Genomic DNA, 22859 nt, shown 5'->3' with positions numbered 1-22859 from the left:
CACACCAAACCCTGCACCCCAGAGGGTCCTGCCAGGCCATGGCAGCGTTCTCCCACCTGCTGGGCCCCTTCTTCATGTGCTCCCCGATGAAGGTGGCGTTGGTCATGCTCATGAGTGTGTTGGCCAGCGAGATGACGGACAGCAGGTGCTGCGTGGTGACGGCCCGTGACACGCCGTAGGTGCCCTTGCCCAGGCCCTCTGTCACCGACATCTTCCTGCCCAGCTCCTGCAGGGCCGCCCTGCCCACGGGCTGGTTGTAGCCGGGCAGCATCAGGGACATGTGGCCGCCCCGCGACAGGAGGCCGAAGGACACGGAGCAGTGCGGCTTCAGCATGCCCAGGCGCTCCAGGCACAGCTCGTCCAGCACCGAGTTCAGCCCCCAGGCGTGCAGGCACGACATGAAGAGCTTGGCCGTGTCCATGGTCAGGTTGTACTCCAGCAGAGTCAGCGGCTTGGACTTGCTGGAGCGGTACTCGGGGTCGCCGTCCTCCCTCCTCTGCCTCGCCGCCTCCTCATCCTCGTCCTCATCGTCCAGCAGGTGCTCCTTGATGTTCTCCTTGATGGTCTCCTTGACCTGCTGGAAGAGCACGGCGGCGCGCTTGCCGGCCAGGAAGGAGCCGCCCTTGTCGGCGGCGCCGGGCGCTCTCTGCGCGCTCTCCGGGGACGCGGCGCCCGCGCTGGGCCGCGCCGCCTCCTCCGTCAGCAGCTGGATGATCAGCGCCTCCACGTCGAAGAACAGCACGTGCACGTCCGGGTCCGTCACGTTCGTCTTGATGGCCTGCACCATCAGCGAGTTGTGCGAGTACTTGGGCAAATTCCCCTGGAACGGCAGGGCAAAGGGAATTCACCACAGAGGAGGGTCTGAAACACAGCCACTAACCACAGAAACCCCGTTGCCAGGTGTTTATGGATAAACAGAGCTCTCCAGGAGAGACACAAGCTCACACTTCCTTCTCCTGAACCCTGGGACAGGACTTCTCTCCCAACAGAAGGCACAGAAAGGGACGCATGGAGAAGCTGGGTTCGCATGAGCTCTGCTGCTCTCTGCTGGCCACAAGCTGTGCCAGGGGAGCTCTGGGCTGGATTTGGGGAAGTGCTCCTCATGGAATGGGCTGGCCAAACCCAGCGCAGGGGGGATTAAAGCTTGGACTTCATTTTAGAGGGCTTTTCCAGCCTAAAGCACTGCATGATTCCAGACTCTGGAACCCAACCAGAGAGTAGGACACGAACAGCAACATAAACTGGGGAAGCACCATGTTTGTGTTGCTCTGGCTGAGAACCTGCTGGTTAAAATGACAGAAACTTCCCGTATTTCAGCTCTTTTTATGAACACAGGCCACGCACCTTGTCAGAGGCCTCGGAGGCCAGCAGGTTGGTGGCCAGGGTCTGCAGCTTCTGGTGGGCCACGTTCTTGAGGGCGGCCAGGCTGCGGCGGGTCATGGCCTGCTTCAGGTTGACGGCGGGGTGGCTGAGCGCGTCCACGGCCGCCGGCACGGCCTCGTCACACGCGCTCAGGATCTCCACGGCCGTGATCCCCATCACACAGCGGTCCAGAGCCCCTGCAGCGGGGACAGGGACAGCTCAGCATCCACACGGCACGGGCAGGGACACCTGGGGGTGACAGGTAACCTCTGTGCTTCAGCTGGGCTCTGAAAGGATGGAATTCCCTGTTCCCATGAGGGTCACAAACCCCCCAGTGTGAAGCTCCTCATAGAAATGTGCCAAAGTGTTTGAATTCTCCCTCTGCTGGGGAGATGAAACAGGAAAGCCTTATACATATGATTGGCTGGCAAAAGATTGTGAGAATATGGGAACTGTAAGTGAGATTGAGATGAAAGCCAGGTTTGAGATCCCTCAGTTACTGAACAACTGGAAAACAATGATGTGGCCGGCTGAAGGTGATTCCCTTTTGATGGAACAACACCCTCTGCTTGCAGACAGGCCCAAGGCTCAGAGCAGACCCTACAGCTTGGCAGAAGGGGCCCAAAGAGGAGTTTTTAGGGTTTAAAATGTAACACAGCATGGTAATGGAATGATTCTTATAGGCTGTATGCAAATGCTGTAGGATTTGTGTATTGTACTAGTGAGAATTAGAATATTCAGCACAGAAGAAGATTCATAGTATTGTAAGGGGAACCTCGCTCTCTCATCCTCTTTCCCACTCTCTTTACTTCTCTGGGGCCTGCTCTGAGCTGTGGCTGGCAACTCCCAGCAGGGCCCTTTGCAATAAACCCCATGACCTGGCTCCAGAGATCTCTCATCTCTGTCCTACGCCCATCGCTCCTACATCCCTCAGTCAGCTCTGACAGCACTAGGAGCAGATCCGTATTTCCATATTTCAGATCCATATTTCTGTCCATGAAAAGGGATCAGGCAGGATCAGGTCTGAGCTCACCGGTGTCCATCTGCCAGACGTACACGGAGCCGTCGGAGCAGCCCACCACCAGGTAGTCATCAGCTGGCCTCCACTTGATCACCTGGATGGGGAACAGGTGCCGGGACGCCAGCATGATGCACTTCTTCTCCCTGAGGCTCAGCAGCCCCACCGAGTGATCGCTGGCCACAGAGCACACACAGTGCTGCACTCGGGCCTGGGGAGGGAAAGAGAAACAGATTAATCATTGTGCAGAGTTGGTGTTAAAACCTTTCCCCCACTGGGCCGAGCAGGGTGACCAAACTCAGGCATCTATACCAATGTTCAAACTCACTGGGGTCACTGGGAACAGAATTCCCAGAAATTCCCTTTAATCCATCCTTTGCACATCACAAAGAGAAATGGGTATTAAACCCCATTCTGCTAAGCAAAGTGCAGAGTTTCAGTCAATATCACTTTGTTCGTTAAATGCTATTTATTAAGTTTCAAGAGGCCAGATTGTCTCTAAAACCTATTTTTAATAGCTTTAATAAAGCCCCTATTTTCAACCCTTTATAGAATTAAAACATGGTGGAAGAAACCATAAATGACAGAATAACCAAGCTTCTCATTGTGAAGCTCTTGCAGACTGGGTTAGTGATGCATCCCCAGCATTCCTTGTTGCATTCCCACTCTTGAGGAGCACTGAGGGTTATCCTGGAGCACTCACGCTGCAGTTCTCTGGTGGAACCAGCAGCTGGGTGATCTCTCCGCCATGCACACAGAAGATATGTTTCATCTCTCCCGAGAAGATGTCCCAGATGATGACGGAGAAGTCCACCCCTCCCGAGATGAGGTACCTCTGGTCGTAGCGGGAGGACACCTGGTGAGGGTACAGCAGGCACGTCACCTTGTTCCGGTGGCCTCGCAGCGTCCTGTGAGGGGGCCAGCCTGCCAGGGGACAAAAGCACAGGAAAGAGAGGGAAATAGAGATTCAACAGACAACTGAATCTCTATTTCAAGTGTTTGTTCTGCACTCAGCCCCCAAACTATGAAGGTAATGCCATATGGAACCCCCACACCCAAGCACAGCACAGGGATCCCACCAGGAACCCTGGCAGGTTTCCCCACTGAGATTTCTACTGGAACAATCCTGGACAGCACAGGAGAAGCTCCCTTGCCTTATCTTTGCTCCTGCACCTCAAACCCCCGCAGAAACACCCAAATTCACCTGGCCTGGCTGGGCAGCTGCAGGGACTGCCAGCACAGAGAGCACAGCAGGTTTGTGGGGCTGGTGCATTCCCAGCTGTGCATGGCCGTACCTCGGCGCAGCATGTGCTCGCCCTGCAGCAGCTGCACGATGGCGGTCTGCGTGGCGGGCACGATGACGATGCTGCCGTCCTCGCGGCCGCACACGAGCCGCCCGTGGGCCGGCATGTAGACGCTGGCGGTGACGCGCAGGGGCTCGCTGGCGTTGGCCACCATGCTCAGCTGGTCGATGATGCCCGCGGGCCGCGGGCTCAGCTGGTCAAAGGCCTCCTGCAGGGACCTGGACGTGGCTGCCTGCAGGCCTGGGACAGGCGGGGAATACAGGGATGAGCTGGGAGGGGCTGGGAGATGCAATTGGATGGTTAACATCTCCCCAACCCACTGTGGGATTCTCTACTGGGAATGGAGTCACTGCAGTAATGCTAATTAAGATTTTGAGCATATCTGATAAGGTGAAGTTACAATTCCTGCAAGGAGGTAACAATTAAACCCCAACTTTGTGATCTGTGGGAGAACCAGCATAGCTTTATCCAGCACAAACACACAGAAAGCACAAGGACCTGGCTATGACCGAGGCACCTTTTGCACCCTCCTCCAGCTCAGCACAAACACACAGAAAGCACCAAGCTCTGGCTATGACCGAGGCACCTTTTGCACCCTCCTGCTGGTCCAGGCTGTCGGGCACGCTCCAAATGCACAGCCGCCCCGAGGAGTCCCCTTGGATCAGGAGCCTGTAGGAGAACTCCCTCTGGCCACAGAAGAAGCGAGTCACTGGAGGGCATATCAGGAGCTGTTGGAAAGATAAGGAACCAGCTCAGAGCAGGCACAAAGCACGTGCCCAGCTCCAAGCTTCCCTCCCTTCAAAGCAGGACAAACCCAACACAGCCCCTAAAGAGATGTACCTGTTTCTCTGCTCTGTCCAACACGCTGTACAGCAACGGTGGGATCAGGTTCTCCACTGCCTTCCCCACATCCCTGCGGAACAAATCACTGGCTGGGAGGCAGCTGGGAACACAGAAAGGACATAATACATTTGTAATAATAACATTCCTTGCATTTAAAGAGTGATTCCTACAGCAGGACATGGGGGCTGCTCCCATCCTCATGCTCTGATCACACGAGGGCAAGGAAGGAGTTTCCACATGATTTATGTGGGAATACCCAAGATAAAACACTGTCACTACCCAGAACAATCACATCATGAAGATATCAGAAGGAAAGTCTTTGATTTTACTCCTGTAATTTTTAACCTCTTTGATGCCAAATTTTGAATTAATTTTATAGCTTTATATTTACACATCTTCCCTTACTGGACCAATATTTCAGTAGCTCTTCAAAAAACTCAATTCAAATCAATCCAAAATTAAACAAAGGGGGTATTTTTCTGTTGAGTACCTGGCTGGTAATTTATAGATGAAACTCTGTCCATCCTCTGTCCATACAATCACTTTATCAGCTGCCACAAAGTCCCCACCAGTCCAGGTCTGCTCATTTTCACTGGGCACTGAACATAAGAGGGAATAATCTCCAGCATCAAACACCTGAGAGGAAACAAAGTCTGTGGTTATTAACCAATTAATTACACATTAAAATGCCCAGGCAGCAGCTGGTTTTGGGTTCAGTATCACAGAATCATGGAATGGTCTGGATTGTTGAAGACATTTAGGGCCATTTTGTTCCAAACCTCACCACGGGCAGAGATTTGGGTTAAATATCCAGGAATACATTAAATAGATGCATATTTACATTGAATATTTGTGTATTTCAGTGTAGGGGCACACTGAAGAGACTTGATTAAGACATGGATGTCTCATGATGTTTGATGGGGTTCCTGAGGGAGGGGCCGCGCCTTACCCTCCAGTACTTGGAGCACACGACGAGGAGCGAGCGCTGCGTGAAGGCGCAGAAGGAGATGCTCTGGCAGTTCTCGCAGTAGATGGGCTTGGACTCCTCCTCAAACACCGGCGCCGTGTCCTGGGGCACACAGAGCCAGCCCTCAGCCCCTCCTCCCTGCCAGGCCCTCCTGCAGGTGCCAGGGAACACCCAAACCCTGCAGCAGGTTCATTCCGTGCCTCTCCTAAGCAGATCTGCAGAGCACGTGGTGTCCCCTCTGGGCCTTAATCCCCAGGTTCCCCAGATTAGTGCTGCTGACCTTGCAGCCAGGGAAGCACATCCCACTCCCTGCCACTCCCAAAGACAAGGTGATTTTTCCTCAGCTGATTAATGTATTTTCCATGAAAAAAACCAAATGACTACAACAATGAATATTCCTAAAAATTGTATGGTCTGCTCAGCAAAACATTAACCCAAATCACTACACGGTACAAATAAAAAACAGAGTTGGGAAAATTGGACATAATCCTACACTTCATTTGGAAATCAGTTCTCTGAGAAGTATTAGGAAATCTGGCGGCAACTTAAACCAGTAAAGGAAAATCCAGTCAGTTATTTTCCACTGGAATAGGAAAAAGGCTATCAGCAGCAGAATATGAGGGACAGAACCCTCCATCCCACCAGAAGTGGCACTACTGCAGCAGCCTGTGCTTACCTGCATGCGACTGACCTCCGAGGTGATGATCCAGACCTTGAGGATGCCAGTCACGGACACGGCCACCACAGTGTCCTCTGGGAAACACACAGTGAGCCTGAGGCACAGACAGCTCCCCACCTGGATTCCCAGGGAAGCTGTGGCTGCCCCTGGCAGTGCCCAAGGCCAGGCTGGACGCCGTGGGACGGTGGGAGCTGTCCCTGCCACGAGAAACAATCACCTTGTGTCCTGTTGGAGCGGATGATGGTCATGGAGCTGATCCAGTCAGGAGAGATCTTGGATATCAGAGAGTAGAGAACCTCCAGGCTGGTTGCATCCACCACCAGAATTTCAGGGTAGTGTCCATGGCACAGGAGTCTCCCTTCCCGCTGCGTGCCGACTGTGAACTGGTAGAACTGCAGAGATGGGAGCAAACAGGGGTTAGAATCCATGCAGGGCAGGATTAACCCATCCTGGCCCCGAGGTGTGCTCCCAAACCCATCCTGGCCTGAGGTGTGCTCCCAGACCCACCCTGGCCTGAGGTGTGCTCCCAGACCCAGCCTGCTGCCTGCAGAGCACGCTCCCCTCCCTGCCAGTGCTCCCACGCTCACCTGGATGCCCGTGTGTGCACAGGCCAGCTTGGTGAACTCGATGCACCTCCCGTCGTTCACATCCCACAGGCACATCTCCCTGGAACACAGGGAAAACACCACATGGAAAACAAGCACTTCAAACCCTTCACAGTGGGGGGACTTCACTGGAACCATTTATCAGGGATTAGGTCAGTTGTATTTAGAGAAACTCAAAATCAACTGGATTTTCCAGTCCTCATAAATCCACACAACCTCCTGTTCCCTGTGAGGATAAATTACAGAATCTGAGCAGCTACTACCCCCTTCTACCTGCTTCTACCACTCAACTGCTGCTGTCTGATTAATACATAAAACCAATCAAAAAGTAAAATGTATTTGATGAGGAATTTTATCTCGAGGATAAAAATCAAACACAGTGTTGAATATATGGATAAACTGGGCACAGATTCCCATTATTGCACATAACAAACACTTAGAAACTCACCCACTTTCTGATGCACTCACTATATATTGCTTTTCACTGGAAGCTGAGGCCTTGGATAAACAAGTAACTGAGGCTGTATGACCAAAGAGCAGAGCTCTGGGATTGATCTGGGAGCAGGGAAAGGAAACAGAGAGTCAAAATCACACAAATGACCACAACATCCATAACCCAGCTTCCTACTTCATGTGTTATATATGCATTCATATGTGCACACGCATTTAATTAACACAGCATTGGATCGATCATCTTGGAATACTTTCTGCTCCACACAGGAATAAGAATTTGGGGGGAAAAAGCATTTTGCAAACTCCTCTCAATATTTACAAATCAAGTGCTGAATTTGGCTCAATTCAATTTAAATTGAGTTTGTGTTGCACATTAAGAGTTTTCCCCATAAATCCATAACTAAGGGGAGACCTCAGAGCCCCTTCCAGCACCAAAAGGGGCTCCAAGAGAGCTGGAGAGGGGCTTGGGACAGGGAATAGAGTGCCAGGGAAAGGGGGAATGCCTTCCCACTGCCAGATGGGGTATTGGGAAGGAACTCCTTTTCACATCACCATATTGAACAGCTCAACTAGAAAGCAACTGGTTTAGAGCGGCTCCAAGAAATTGGAATGAGTTAAACAAGGTGCTGCTCCTGTAGGAAGCCCAGGAGGCAAAACCCCTCTGTGTAACCCCTGACAGCGCTGTGGGCAGGGCAGGGCAGGGCAGAGCGGCTGCCTGAGCACGGGGACAGGGAGCACAGGCCTGGGGGAACGGTGCCTCCATTACCTGCAGGTCAGGAGCCAGGTCCCACAGGCAGATCTGCCCGTCGTGGCAGCCGGTGACGATGACGGAGCCATCGATGAGCAGCAGGGAGGACACGCAGTGCGTGGGGGCGCGCCGGCCCCACAGCACGATGGGCAGCACCAGGCTGTTCCCGGCCATGGCCACTGCGCGCCTGCAACCCAACAGAGCAACAGCATCAGCAAGGACTGCTCCCTGCCCTCAGGTGTCTGCCATCTTTTCAGCTCACGTTTTTCTATCTTTTCCCCTCATGTTTGTGCCATCTTTTCCCCTCTTGTTTCTACTATCCTGTCCCTTCCTGTCTCCGCTGTTCTGTCCCCTCATAGTTCCCACCCTTTTCCCCTCATGTTCCGTGCTCTTTTTCCCCTCAGGTTTCCCTCTCTTTTCCCCTCAGGTTTTCCGCCCTTTCCCCCGCATGTTTCTTGCTCTTTTCTCCTCATGCTTTTGCCATCTTTTCCCCTCACATTCCCTGCTCTTTTTCCCTCATGTTTTTGCCATCTTTTCCCCTCACGTTCCCTGTTCTTTTTTCCCTCATGCTTTTGCCATCTTTCCCCATCACGTTTCCCGCTCTTTTCCCCTCATGTTTTTGCCATCTTTTTCCCTCATGTTTCCTGCTCTTTTCCCCTCATGTTTCTATTCTTTTTTACTTCATGTTTTCCCTTTCATGTTTCATCTTGTCCCCTCCTGTTTCTGCCATTCTGTCCCCTCAGGTTTCCCACCCTTTTCCCTTCACGTTTCCTGCTCTTTTCCCCTCAGATTTCTGCCATCTTTTCCCCTCATGTTTCCTACCCTTTCATGTTTTTGCCATCATTTCCCCTCACATTTTCCTCCCTTTTCCCCTCATGTTTCCTGCTCTTTTTCCCTCATGTTTTTGCCATCTTTTCCCCTCACATTTTCTGCTCTTTTCCCCTCATGTTTTTGCCATCTTTCCCCTTATGTTTCTGCCATCTTGTCCCCTCCCATCTCTGCCATTCTGTCCCCTCATGTTTCCCACCATTTTCCCCTCACATTTGGGAGGTCCCAGGATGCAGCAGATGAGGAGCAGCAGAAGGACAGACAGACATGACCCCCCAGGTATGAGGCAATTTTGCTGTTTATTTACTTTATGAGGGTGTGGTGGGGGAAGGCTGCAGTCTGGCCAAAATCCAAAATATTATCCTTTAAACCAAAAGGGAAAGGAGTAAAAATTGGGGGCCCAAACAGCACATCCCTGTGCACACAAGGACTTTTGCCCAAATCCCTCTTTCTAGAGTAATTTTGAAGTTACAAATGTTTTAAACCCCGAGGCTGAAGCAGTTTTTGTACCCCTGATGTTGTTATGTCCCTGCTACACAGACATTCATGCTGGAATATGGAATATCCTGCCTTAGGTGAAATCAAACTTGTATAATCCACTGACAAACTGGATGCTGGCCACTCTCCAGCAGGAAATGGGTCCAGCAATATCTTTACAGCAACATTTCGGATATTCTGAACATATTGACACAAAAAACACAGTGGAATTTCAGTTGTCCCTGGGCCAAAATGGTCTCAATGACTGGGAATAGCAACTCAAGTTGTGGCAATAAAACCCACTTGAGTTTGCACAAGATTTAAACCCCACAACAACCCTCTGTTTGTGGTAGCAACATTCCCAGCCTGCCCATGCTGTTAGAATGGAGGTTTTCTTATCGGTGAAAAGGTCCTGTTAAATTAATAACCAAACACTCCTTGTGGATTATCTTGTGGAGGTTTATGCTCTGAACTCACCCTGGCTCAAAGCAGAGCTCTGATTTAGAGGAGGATGAAATATGTGTGGTTTTGTGGATTTTTTATAGCTATATACATGTTCTCCTACCTTGAGTTTTCATGGGTCTGTAAACCTGTTTCACAGCACTTCAGAGGGAATAAATCTGAGTTATGACAGCAAAATTAGGGTCACTCTGAGCTGCACAAGCTGTGCCAGCACCCGGATCCATTCCAACAGGAATCCCTGTCATTTCTCATGCGTGTAAAAGCACAGGAGTTGTTACTCCATGTGATGAGCGCTGCCAGCCTGTGCAGCCAGGGAACTGGAACGTGACTGTGTCTGTGGAAAAAAGGGGGAAGGGAGCGAGCAAGGGCAGGGTAATGAATGGCTAAGGATTACACATGGCTCCCGGGAGGCTCCTGGCAAGGCAGGGATCAACTCTGGGGTTTCCACAAAATCCACATCACCAAATCACTGAGATCACGCCAAATGACCCTTCCCAGGCAAGCAGCTCATTTCTGGCAGCCCACTGGCCCATCTTCATTAAAAGCTATTAAATTAAAACTCGAATGTAATGATCAGGATCAATAAAGAGCAAAAATCCAGGCTTTCTGCACACTGCAAACCACACCTGGCCCTGCAGAGTTAATTGTTATGCAATGCTGGATCAATTGCTCTGTCTGGACCATAACAGCACAGACAGAGAAATTAATGCAGCATTTTAAACAACATTTTAAACAAACCAAGAGCTACAATTAAAGCAGGCTTCATTTGCAGGGAAATCATCATAAAAATGGAATAAAAAGCAGGAATAAAGTGCCCAGATGCAACAGACCAAAATGCAAATATCAACAACAAGAACAAAACCGCCCACACAAACATAAATACCCACTCAATTTTTGTGAGGAAACAAACCAGAAATGACTAAAGCAGAGCTGATAAACACCAATGAGCAACACAAAAATCCCTTCCCACTGCTCCCAGCTCAGGGAACAAGTCACAGTGTTCCTGTGTCACAGGGCTGTCCAAAACAGCTGCATTTTTAATAAAATACAGAAAGGCCCCTGCTAGGGGCCAGCATTGCTGCTTGATATCATGTATTTAACAATTCTGTATTTAGAGCCACTTCTGAACACTTCCTACCCACCCCACTCTAAATAAAGGGAATTTTCAAAAGGAACATACAGGAGGGTATTACAACATACACTAGCACACAACTAACCCTAAGAGATTTGGGATTTTCCATGCAGAAACCACATTATCAACCCCTTGACAGTCCCACTTCAAGCCCAGGTCTCAGAGTATTTCACAGCAAGGCTCTGGGAGAGAGAGGAAAAACAAAAACTACCTCTTTCCTTCTAGTTTGTGACTGTGGCAGCGCAAGGCCTTCATAAAAAACTTCCTTTTCAGGAAAAGCCACATGCTAATTCCCCAGGAATTTGGGTTCCAGAGCTCAGCCCCAGCACACACCAAGTGCAGCCCCTGGCAGCACCAAAATGCCTTTTTGTCTGAAAACAATCAATAATTCCATTTTTTGACATCAGTGATGACAAAGCACAGGAGCAAATCAGCACTGTCCCAGTGCCAAAGGGGCCCAAAAGCAGGCAGGGAATCCTCCCACAGCAATTCCCACCACTCAGAACTGCCCCAAACCCTCTGGGTCCTGCAGAAAAGGGAACTTGGAAACACAAAATGGACATGCCACGAGTACAATTCCTCCTGGTAACATTTGTGTCTCCATGGGGTAAATTTGTCTCTATCCACAAGTGCCAAAATCCTGGCTTTCCTCCCAAAACACAATGAAGCAGATTATTGTTATTCCATGTATACAGGGATACACACACATCATCCTTGTATTTATTTCCTCCACCTAAAATTTTCTCACATAAAACCTTGCAAGTAATAAAAAATAAATAATATAGAAATAATTCTAATCATAAGACAATAAGATACAATAAATGCAGGGATGTGGGAAACACATAACAATATTGTACAATGCAGAACAAATGCAGGGATGTGCAAAAACACCTTCCCAAAACCAGGATTTTAAAAAATATTTTAACAGAAAGCAGTTGTTTAAATGAGGAAATGAACCAAAAAAAATGTTAACTAATGTGTGACTCTTTGAACTGCTCTGCTTGAAGGTGGGACTTAGGCACATTTAATCCCGGATCAGTTCCTATTTCAGTAAAGCCACTAAACTGATTTTTCAAGTACAAGGAGTTAAACACTGAATCCAAGACTCCAACCCTTTTCAAGCTGTCTACCCAGGAATCCACACTGTGGATTTTTACAGAAAAGCCCCAAACAAAACAAACCTATGGGAGGAGGAGGTAAAACAAAACTAACCCCGCCTCTGTTACACCAGAGCAGCTCTTCCCAAACATTGGTATTTCCACTGAGGAAAGAATTAATCACAGGATTTGTGTGCACACTCCAATAATCTGCCCCCAAAATACTAATAAATAGCACTAAACAGTGTTAAATAGTAGAACATAGCTATGAATGGGCTATTTATGCATTTTGGGAAAATGTAATGATTTTAAATTTAATGACAGGTTAGACTTTCTAATTGTTACTTAGGGACAGAGAGAAGGGACCATTGATGGAGAGAGAATACAATGAGAACACCTTCCCTGGGTATGCAGGAGCTTCCAAACCTAGAGAGAGAACAAAACACTAATTTGGGACACGAGAGTGGAGTTAATTAACACCTTCGGAAGCCACTTGCAGGTTTTCCTGGTGCTTAATTTGATGACACACTGAAGTCACAGTAATTTTTCCTGTTTCAAACTGTTACAAAGGACAGTTATCCAAAGCAGCTGGAGCACCCCAAATCCCATCCCTGGGTGCCAAGAGCACCAGGTCTGGCACGGGAAAGGGAAATAAACCCGGGCAAGGCTGCGAGGTAGCAAAAAATCGGCATTAAAAGGCATTTAAACCCCCCAGAGGATCCATTCCTGCCAGGAGCCTCTCCGTTAGCAGCGATGGAAACCTCCATCCATTCATAACCCGGTGCTCCCTTTGAGGTGAGCCCTGACGGAATCCCAAACCCCATCCTGCTCCGTTACCGCTGTCCCGGGATCCCTGGCTCCCTGGGCTCCGGCCCAGCCGGGTGTCGGTCCCGGACCGCCCGGGTCCCCGCGCCTGCCGCTGCGGCAGCTACAGCGCTCCCGGCGCAGGGGATGCTGCGGGGCCTGCGGAGCGCCGCGGGCTCGCCCCGCGCTCCCGCCGGCAGCGAGCCGCTCTCCCGCCCCGGTCCCCGGTCGCACCTGCTCGGTGCCGGTGTCGGTGCCGGGGGCCGTCCCGGCCCGCAGGTGTCCCGGGCGCCGCGGCCCCGCCGCGCTCGGTGCGGCAGCGGCCGGATGACAGCGCGTCACGCGACACTGGCGCAAAGCCCCGGCCGGCGCGCTTGACGGCAAAGCGCCGCCGCCGTGGAAACCGCCGGGTGACGCGGAGGGAGCGCAGGGAACCCACCGGTGATTACTTGCTTTAAAAATTAATTCATTGGTTAGCGATTACTGCGAGGCTTTTGAATTACAACAGGCGAGAGTAAAGTGCTGGGGATATTCCTGGTGTTTAGCGGGAAAAACGGAATTATGAGGCATTTTGAAGTGACATTATGAAGTGGCCCTCAGGGATGTTCTCCTGAGGGGCAGGCAGGGAGCCTGCAGGAAAGGGTGTGCTGTTCATGGTTCTAAAGTACGTTGGGAAGTTGTCAGGAATGACGCTGCAAATTGGGTCGGAGAAAGTCCTGGATTTAATTTTGGTTTTATTTTGTGGTCGTTACAAGCACTTATGTCTTATTTCCCCCCTTTTGGCTTCAGTGTTTATTTCACAATTCTTTTCCGTATCGCGACGGCGCGACTTTATTAAAAAGCATAATTTCAGTAAGGTGACAAAAATTTACATCAGTCATCCCCATAACGTCACCGAAAAACGAGTTGATGACGAAACTAGTACTGAAGTTTTATTTTGATATTTAAAATCGCGTCTCCCTTCGCATAATTCCCGCGCTTGCCCTTTCCCAAAATGGCCGCCAGGGGGCGCCCTCACGGCCTGCCCGTTTTCAAAATAGCGGCCGGGGGCATCGCTGCCCCTTCCCAAAATGGCGGCCGGTGACGTCACTGGGTTCCGCGCTGCCCTACCCCAAGATGGCGGCCGGGCGGGAGCGGAGCGGGGCGGCCGCGCCTGCGCCCGTGACAGCGGTGCATGCCGGGCGTCCTGCCCGCCGTGACGCTGCACATCGCACCCGGCACCGCCACCGGGGCCCGCGGCCATGGCGGGCGTGAAGGTGATCGCCAACGACACCGAGTTCCAGCCCGAGCTGAGCGCCGCCGGCTCCCGCCTGGCCGTGGTGAAGTTCACCATGAGGGGGTGAGTGAGGGCGGGGGGCGGCTCCTGCGCGCCCGTTCCGCCTCAGGCTCCGGGAAAGGCGCCGCTGTTGCCGTGTTTTTATTCGGGTTTCCCCGGCGCGGTTTGCAGCGTGAGGGGCGCTCCGGAACGCGTCAGTGCAGTCGCAGCATCAGCCCCTTTCTAAGTTCCGTGATTTTTAACACGATGTTCCCAGGTCCTGGGATAAATTCCCGTTTTTCCCGCCGAACTCACTGCCCGCGGACCCGCCATCCCTCAGGCGCTCTAAGGGAGCAGGGGCTGCGCTGGTTTAAAGCCCCGTTAAAGGGCAGGAAAGTGATGGGAACAAGGCACGGACAGCACTAAAAACAAGTTAAAACTTGCAAAAACATCTTTTGCCCCGTAAAACTTGCCTTGATCCGCACCCCATTTGCCCAGGACATGTCGATTATCCCTTTCCCCCTCCTCAGCAGGGAGATGCAATTGTGGTGAAATCGGGATGAACTTGTCACCAAATAAACCTCGATATCTGAATTATCCCCATTAATTTGTGAAATTAGGGAGAATAGTGATAATCTCAGGGGTTTGGGGGTTCATAGGGCACCTCATTATTTTGTGGCTGCTGCCTTTTAGTTATGGGTGGTTTTTTGCCAATTTTCTGCGTCGAGGTTTTTTCATTCTACTTTTCGTTTCTCTATCTTAGTGAGAAACTCCCTTTACAGGAATTGATACAGCTGAGCACTTCCTACACTTATGCTGACGCAGAATAAATAAAAAATACACATTTTCATCCAAAGCAATGCCATTAAATCAAAAGAAACCAACTCTGTCCTCCCAGGGCCAAATAAACATGGGAATAACTGGTTATAGCTGTAAATGAGATTTGTTGTGGGAACAGTTTGATACGTGTTGACCATTAAATATTTAAGTTGTGTGTAAATATAATTTTTTCCCAGAATGGACTAAAGATACGAGTTTTTGGTTAGTAGTATTTTGGTTTGGTTAGTGGTAGTTTGGTTTAGTTAGTAGTATTTTCCCTTTGCAACACTTTCTTGAGCAGGACTGTGGTAAAAATGCTGCAAATAAAGACAATAAATTGCAGGTTCCCAAATGTCATAGTTCATTGTATCAGCAGCGGGCAGCCAGGTAGAGGGGCTGCTTTTACAGCAGAATATCAGGAGGAACAGGAACATTCCAATTCCATTTGGGGCAGGCACTGACACAGAATCCAGGAGTGGAATTCAGGGAAGTGTCGCTTTTCCCACAGGTGCGGCCCTTGCCTGCGGATCGCACCCGCCTTCAACGCCCTGAGCAACAAATACCCGCAGGCGACGTTCCTGGAGGTGGACGTGCACCAGTGCCAGGTGTGTGCTCCAGACCCTTCCTGCTGCCCGGGCATGGGCACAGGGGAGGGCACAGGGGCCCTGCAGTGGCTGCTCCCAAACTGGGAGAACAAATCCCTGCCAGGGAAATATCCCTGCAGTGCTGCCCTGCCTTGGAGCAGTGTGAAAGCACAGAAATTCATCGATCCTCAGCCCCACATAGATATTGCGCACAGCACTAGGGTGAATTAAATCAATTTTAAAAAATGAAATAAATGGGTTTATTGGTGGGACTGGGTAGCTCTCAGTGGTGCAGGTGAGATTGCCTGAAGCACTCATGGGGACTCACATCTGCTCCCAGGGCACGGCTGCCACCAACAACATCTCAGCAACGCCCACGTTCCTGTTCTTCCGGAACAAGGTGCGCATCGACCAGTACCAGGGAGCAGATGCCGTGGGCCTGGAGGACAAAATCAAACAGCACCTGGAGAACGATCCTGGCAACAGCGAGGACACTGACATCCCCAAAGGATATGTGAGTAGCTCGCCACAGCTTTGTTGTGTAGCTCAAGTGTTAAAACAAATGTACTTGAAGTCAAATAGTTGGGTTTTAGGCAGAGCTGCCTAAGAAAATGTAAATGTTGACATATACACGTTTCCTACGAATGAAGAATGTCCCCAGTCATTAAAATGCATTTTGTGTGCCGTGCTGTGGCTGTCCCAGCTGTGAGCAGCTGTGCTCTCTGTCCCCAGATGGATCTGCTGCCCTTCATCAACAAGGCTGGCTGCGAGTGCCTCAACGAGAGCGACGAGCACGGCTTCGAGAACTGCCTGCGCAAGGACTCGTCCTACCTGGAGTCCGACTGCGACGAGCAGGTGTGCTGCACGGGGAGGACAGGGCTGCACTGGGACAGGGCTGCACGGGGACAGGGCTGCACAGGGACAGGGCTGCACGTGGGACAGGGGCTGCACATGGATCCAAGGGGCTTCTCCTGAGGGGCTGGGGGCCTGCAGGAAAGGGAGTGCTGCCCATGCATCCAGGATGTTCTCCTACAGCAGCCCTGGGCTCCCAGGGTGTGCTGCCCATGGATGCAGGGATGTTCTCCTGCAGCAGCCCTGGGCTCCCAGGATGTGCTGCCCATGGATCCAGGGATGTTCTCCTGCAGGAGCCCTGGGTTCCCAGGGAGTGCTGCCCATGGATCCAGGGATGTTCTCCTGCAGGAGCCCTGGGCTCCCAGGGTGTGCTGCCCATGGATCCAGGGATGTTGTCCTGCAGGCTCCCAAGGTTTCCACCCTGAGGCACAGGGCAGTAAAGGCCCAGGATGGGTGGAACAGGGGAAGTGAGCCCAGCTTTCTATTCCAGAGCTGCCCTATCCCTGTCTCCTGTGCAGGGTTGGTTCCAAGTGCACAAATCAGTGTGTAATTTTGTTTTTTTCCCTCTTTGTTTTTTTCCACTTGGTTCCAAGTGCACAAACCAGTGTGTAATTTTGGTTTTTTCCCTCCACAGCTGCTCATCACTGTAGCTTTTAGTCAGCCTGTCAAGCTTTACTCTATGAAACTGCAGGGGCCAGACAATGGTGAGTGATACACGTAGAATTATTTATTGTTGATTGATGGACAAAGATCAGAGTTTGACACACAAATCAGTTTATTATAGATAAATGCACAAAGTATTTCTTACTGTTTGGTACACAAAGAGAAGTATTTATATTGATACACACATACAAGTATTTATTATAGACTGATACACAAATAGAATTAGAAGTATTTATTGTGGATTGATACATAAATAGCAATATTTGTTATAGATTGATACACAAATAGAAGTATTTCACAGATATTGATACACAGATAGAAATAGAAATATTTCTTATAGATTGATACACAAATAAAATATTGTAGATTGATACACAAATAGAAATATTTATTATAGGTGGATGCACACATAGAAGTATTTATTATAAATTGATAAATAAAGTATTTCTTAGAGTTTGATGCACACATAGATTTATTATTGATTGATACACAAATAGAAATATTTATTACAGATTGATACACAAATAAAGTATTTCTTATAGTTTGATGCACACACAGATTTATTATAGATTGATACACAAATATTTACTATAGTTTGATATGCAAATAAAATATTTATTATAGATTGATACACACATAGAAGCATTTATTATAAATTGATACACAATTCATTTTAGTTTAATACACCAAATAGAGATATTTGTTATAGGTTGATGCACAAAGAAGTATTATACATTGATACACAACAAGAAATATTTATTATAGATTGTTACACAAATATTTACTATAGTTTGATATACAAATAGAAATATTTATTATAGGTTGATACACACATAGAAGTGTTTATTATAGATTAATACACAAATTATTTATTGCAGTTTGATACACACATAGAAATATTTATTATAGATGGATGCACACATAGAAGTATTTATTATAGATTGATACACATTTACAACTATGTAGACTGGTACACAAATAGAAATGTTTATTACAGATTGATGCACACATGGAAGTATTTATTGTAGATTGATACGTAAATAGAAATATTTTTATAGGTTGATACACATGTAGAAGTATTTATTATAGTTTGATACACACATAGAAGTATTTATTATAAATTGATACACAATTTATTTATTGTCATTTGACACACAAATAGAAATATTGGTTATATATTGATGCACACATAGAAGTGCTATAGATTGATACACAGAAAGAAATATTTATTATAGGTGGATACACAAATAAAGTATTTATTGTATTTTAATGCACAAATATTTACTATAGTTTGATACACAGTAGAAATATTTATTATGGGTGGATACACACATAGAAGTCTTTCTTACAGCTTGATACACAAATAAAGTATTTCTTCTTGTTTGATGCACACAGATTTATTATAGATTGATACATCAATAGAAATATTTATTATAGATTAATACACAAATATTTACTATAGTTTGATACACAGATAGAAGTGTTTATTGCAGTTTGAGACACAAATAGAAATATTTACAATAGGTTGATATACAAATAAAGTATTTGGTGTGGTTTGATACACAAATCAAAGTTTTATTATAGACTGATACACAAATAGAATTATTTCTTATAGATTGATACACAAATTACTTATTGCAGTTTCATATACAAATAAAAATATTTCTTATAGATACAAATAGCTATTATATTTTGATACACAAAATGAAGTATTTATTATAGATTGATACACAAATAAAGTATTTACTATAGATTGATACACAAAGATTTACAACAGTTTGATACACAAATGCAATATTTATTGTGGTTTGGTACACACATAGAAGTGTTTATAGTTTGGTAGCCTGGAGAGAGACACCTGGATTCAATTCCAGGCCAGACAGAGATCCACTGAAATATTCCCCATATTTTATAATAACCAAGCTCCCGCTGTGCAGTGTGTGCAATCTCCTGGCTGGGTTCTGCCATTTCTGGGGACTGTAATTCCCATTGCTTGTGTGTCCAGGGCCCCAAATCCATCCCTGGCACTGTAATTCCCATAGCCTGTGTGTGTCCAGGGCCCCAAATCCATCCCTGGCACTGTAATTCCCATTCCCTGTGTGTCCAGGGCAGGGCCCCAGGTCCATCCCTGGCACTGTAATTCCCATAGCCTGTGTGTGTCCAGGGCCCCAAATCCATCCCTGGCACTGTAATTCCCATTGCCTGTGTGTGTCCAGGGCCCCAAATCCATCCCTGGCACTGTAATTCCCATTGCCTGTGTGTGTCCAGGGCCCCAAGTCCATCCCTGGCACTGTAATTCCCATTGCCTGTGTGTGTCCAGGGCCCCAAGTCCATCCCTGGCACTGTAATTCCCATTGCCTGTGTGTGTCCAGGGCCCCAAGTCCATCCCTGGCACTGTAGTTCCCATTGCCTGTGTGTGTCCAGGGCCCCAAATCCATCCCTGGCACTGTAATTCCCATAGCCTGTGTGTGTCCAGGGCAGGGCCCCAGGTCCATCCCTGGCACTGTAATTCCCATTCCCTGTGTGTCCAGGGCCCCAAATCCATCCCTGGCACTGTAATTCCCATTCCCTGTGTGTGTCCAGGGCCCCAAATCCATCCCTGGCACTGTAATTCCCATTCCCTGTGTGTCCAGGGCAGGGCCCCAGGTCCATCCCTGGCACTGTAATTCCCATTCCCTGTGTGTCCAGGGCCCCAAGTCCATCCCTGGCACTGTAATTCCCATTCCCTGTGTGTGTCCAGGGCCCCAAGTCCATCCCTGGCACTGTAATTCCCATAGCCTGTGTGTGTCCAGGGCCCCAAGTCCATCCCTGGCACTGTAGTTCCCATTCCCTGTGTGTCCAGGGCAGGGCCCCAAGTCCATCCCTGGCACTGTAATTCCCATTCCCTGTGTGTGTCCAGGGCCCCAAGTCCATCCCTGGCACTGTAGTTCCCATTCCCTGTGTGTCCCAGGGCAGGGCCCCAAGTCCATCAAGATTTTCATCAACCTGCCGCGCTCCATGGACTTTGAGGAGGCCGAGCGCAGCGAGCCCACGCAGGCGCTGCAGCTGGGCCCCGAGGACATCCGGGAGGATGGCATCGTGCAGCTGCGCTACGTCAAGTTCCAGAATGTCAACAGTGTCACTGTGAGTGCCGCCAGCTCAGCAATGTCACTGCTCTGAATTTCTTCACTTGTGTCAGAGTACAGCCGGCCTGGGGCTGTGGGGAGTCCCCGCTGGGGGTTACAGGCTGCCAGCAGACGGCGCTGCTCTCTCAATCATTATTAAATGAGAGACTGAGATGTGTGTAATGGAAATAAAGGTGTGAGTTGGTCAGCTCCCACATCTGGAGCAGCTGGAAGAGGGATGAGGTGTGCAAATGTCAGATGCCAGCACATCCCTCTGGCTGTCCTGAGCATCCAGGACCCCTGCCAGGGGCCTCAGGGCCCAAAACACCTGTGGGTTTGATTATGACCCATGGAGCAAATTTCCAGCCTCAGATGAAGTTCTGCAAGTCAGGACAAATTAAAAAGAATAATAGTGAAGTTATCCCAGGGTGGAAAAGTAGATTTTAGGGGTTTTGGTATTGCAAGATGGAGGGAACTGAACTTTCTCCCTCTCGGCCTCCATCTTCTGCTGTGATGGTGGCACTTTTGCATTGGTCTAGAGTAGAAGCTCACTGTCTAACACAGGTGATAGGTATTGGAAAATAATTGTAAATATTGTACATGTAGTTTTAGTATAAACACATAACACAGAGTGCCTGGAACTGTCCTGCGGGACAGGAAAAAGAATTTTCTAGATAAGATCCAATAAACAACCTTGAGAGCCCTGACTCCTTCTTCAGGTGCCAGGCTGGGAAAAAAGTCTTTGGAACTTTTCTGCAAGTCACTCTGACAAGTAGAGATCCCCACACCAAAGATCTGCCTCCATGGTTCAGAAGGCTGATTTATTATTTTATGATAGGTACATTATTAAAACTATACCAAAATAATAAAGGATTTAATCAGAAAGCTGGCAAGGAATAGAAAAGAATGATAATAAAATCTTGTGATTGGCCATTCATTAAAAACAACCACATCAGACCAATCACAGATGCACCTGTTGCATTGCACAGCAGCAGATAATTATTCATTTTGTTCCTGAGCCTCTCAGAAAAAATCCTGGCAAAGGGATTGTTCAGAAATTAAAATCTAAAAATTAAAATCTAAAAATTAAAATCTAAAAATTAAAATCTGGAAATTTTAAAAGTCCTCCTTTTGGCTTTTCCCCATGGCAGTTGTTTGTGCAGTCCAATCATGGTGACGAAGAGACGACGAGAATCACATATTTCACATTTATTGGCACTCCAGTGCAGGCCACCAACATGAACGACTTCAAACGAGTGAGCCCCTTGCTTTTATTCTTTATTTTTAAATAAAGTAGTTTATTTTATTTATTTTTAATTTAAAATAAACTGCTTCAATATTTATGGTACACAGGTTTTCAGCAGGTTAAAAGCACTAACACCAACATGACACCTACGTAGTTCTTAGCAGCAAAACCAAAATTTAATTTCTTTTTTTAACTAAAACTTCATTTTTCTCCTGCTAATAACTTAATAAAGGAGTTTTACAGCTTTTCCTGCCTTTCACTGCCACTCAAGATCATTAAAAATCATTTTGCTGTTCTAACATAAACGCAGATTTTAGACTTCCCTCATTCTCCCAGACTGGAAACACTGGCTGCCAGTGTTTCTTCTTTTCCCTTTTCTTTTTTTGCCATTTTCCCATCTTTTCCCTTTTTTCTCCTCTTTTTTCTACTTTTCCCTTTTTTTGCCTGTTTATTCCCATTTTCCCTCTCACTTTTCTCCAAAATCCCTTTTTTTTTGCTCAGCTCACACATGTGGAGCAGCTGTAGGTATTAGTGCAGGGATGAAATAAAAATCCCCTTTTTCTGCTCTTTTTTCTACTTTCCCTCCTTTTTTGCCTATTTATTCCCATTTTTCCCCCAAATCTCCATTTTCCTCTATGTTTTCTCCTTTCTCCTAATTTTTCTGCCTTTTTTTCTCCTTTTTTTCCCATTTTCCTCTACATAACCACTTTCCCTCTGTAGCATACTTCATTTTTTCCCCCAAATTATCATTTTTTCCTTATAAATTCCTATTAAATCCCAAAATCCCAAAAAGATGGGTATTTTGATGGGGAAAATGGCTATTTTGATGGGAGAAAAGGGGAATTTTGGGGACGAGAAAAGGGAGCTTTGCAGGTGAGGGAAATTGAGAATTTTGGGGGGGAAATGGGGATTTTTGGGGGGAAAAAAAGGGAATTTTTGGGCAGAGGGTGACTGTGCTGTTTCCTCTTGCAGGTAGTGGGCAAGAAGGGAGAGAGCCACTAGGAAGCCGTGGCAAGGCTGGCTTCCTTTCTCCATTCCTGGATAAGTGCTGCCATAAGCAGGGGCTGTCCCTTTGATTTGCTGCCATTCCCAATAAATCATTGCTTTAGCTGGAGCACCTTCCTCGTCTCCTCCTCCTCCTCCTGTTTCTCCTGCTGCTGCTGGATTTGTAAATAAAATCGCTGCCTTTTGCCAAGGTGCATTTTCTTATTGCAGGAAGGGACTGAGGCTGTTCCAGGCTGCTGAGAGGTCACAGGGCACCTGCAAGTAAGCTCAGAGTTTGTGTTATCCCACACACTTTAGCTTCAGTCCCTGAAAATCAGTGTACAATTATTCTGGTCATTTATTTGATTTGTGACATTTTTAGGGTGCATTCCCCACATTCCTGCACAGCAGGAGCCCACGGGTTCATCCCCTAAAAATCAGGGCACAGGAAACAGATTGTAGCATTATTCAATTTATTTATCTTATTCATGAACTTTATTTGTATTCCTTTATTTGTTTTGGAACACAAAGAGAAATAATAAGGTAGATGGACACAACATATTTATTTTAGAT

The 22859-nt window shown here is 47.9% G+C and overlaps 2 protein-coding genes across 5 annotated transcripts in view; one reads left to right on the top strand and one right to left on the bottom strand.

Moving 5' to 3' along the window:
* The window catches only part of WDR7 (WD repeat domain 7), a 33496-nt gene extending 20405 nt beyond the window's left edge, over positions 1–13091 (bottom strand). For all 3 annotated transcript variants that reach the window (XM_063179566.1, XM_063179567.1, XM_063179568.1), the window contains exons 1-15: positions 13014–13091; positions 7998–8166; positions 7227–7333; positions 6761–6839; positions 6391–6565; positions 6171–6247; positions 5477–5596; positions 5018–5163; positions 4525–4627; positions 4271–4412; positions 3676–3924; positions 3084–3304; positions 2396–2591; positions 1345–1559; positions 57–820 (exon numbers count right to left, since the gene is read on the bottom strand). In XM_063179566.1, the coding sequence (XP_063035636.1) occupies positions 57–820; positions 1345–1559; positions 2396–2591; positions 3084–3304; positions 3676–3924; positions 4271–4412; positions 4525–4627; positions 5018–5163; positions 5477–5596; positions 6171–6247; positions 6391–6565; positions 6761–6839; positions 7227–7333; positions 7998–8153 (2750 nt within the window). In that variant the 5' untranslated portion in view covers positions 8154–8166; positions 13014–13091. The remainder of the gene's footprint in view (positions 1–56; positions 821–1344; positions 1560–2395; positions 2592–3083; positions 3305–3675; positions 3925–4270; positions 4413–4524; positions 4628–5017; positions 5164–5476; positions 5597–6170; positions 6248–6390; positions 6566–6760; positions 6840–7226; positions 7334–7997; positions 8167–13013) is intronic.
* An 878-nt stretch (positions 13092–13969) lies between these two features.
* Positions 13970–22497, top strand: TXNL1 (thioredoxin like 1). 2 transcript variants are annotated; one of them, XM_063179458.1, is made up of 8 exons: positions 13971–14118; positions 15362–15458; positions 15778–15951; positions 16170–16292; positions 16924–16993; positions 19903–20075; positions 21208–21312; positions 22275–22497. In XM_063179458.1, exons 1-8 carry the CDS (start codon positions 14021–14023, stop codon positions 22302–22304), a joined length of 870 nt encoding a protein of 289 aa, XP_063035528.1. In that variant the 5' UTR covers positions 13971–14020; the 3' UTR covers positions 22305–22497. The 2 variants fall into 2 exon arrangements, with proteins under 2 accessions (XP_063035529.1, XP_063035528.1); XM_063179459.1 differs by lacking the exons at positions 19903–20075; positions 21208–21312; positions 22275–22497 and adding an exon at positions 19060–19765 and having other exon boundaries at positions 13970–14118.
* Positions 22498–22859: the final 362 nt, after the last annotated feature.

This window comes from Melospiza melodia, chromosome W (genome assembly GCF_035770615.1).
Source record: "Melospiza melodia melodia isolate bMelMel2 chromosome W, bMelMel2.pri, whole genome shotgun sequence".
Lineage (NCBI taxonomy): Eukaryota > Metazoa > Chordata > Aves > Passeriformes > Passerellidae > Melospiza > Melospiza melodia.
This window is presented reverse-complemented; position numbering and strand designations above follow the sequence as displayed.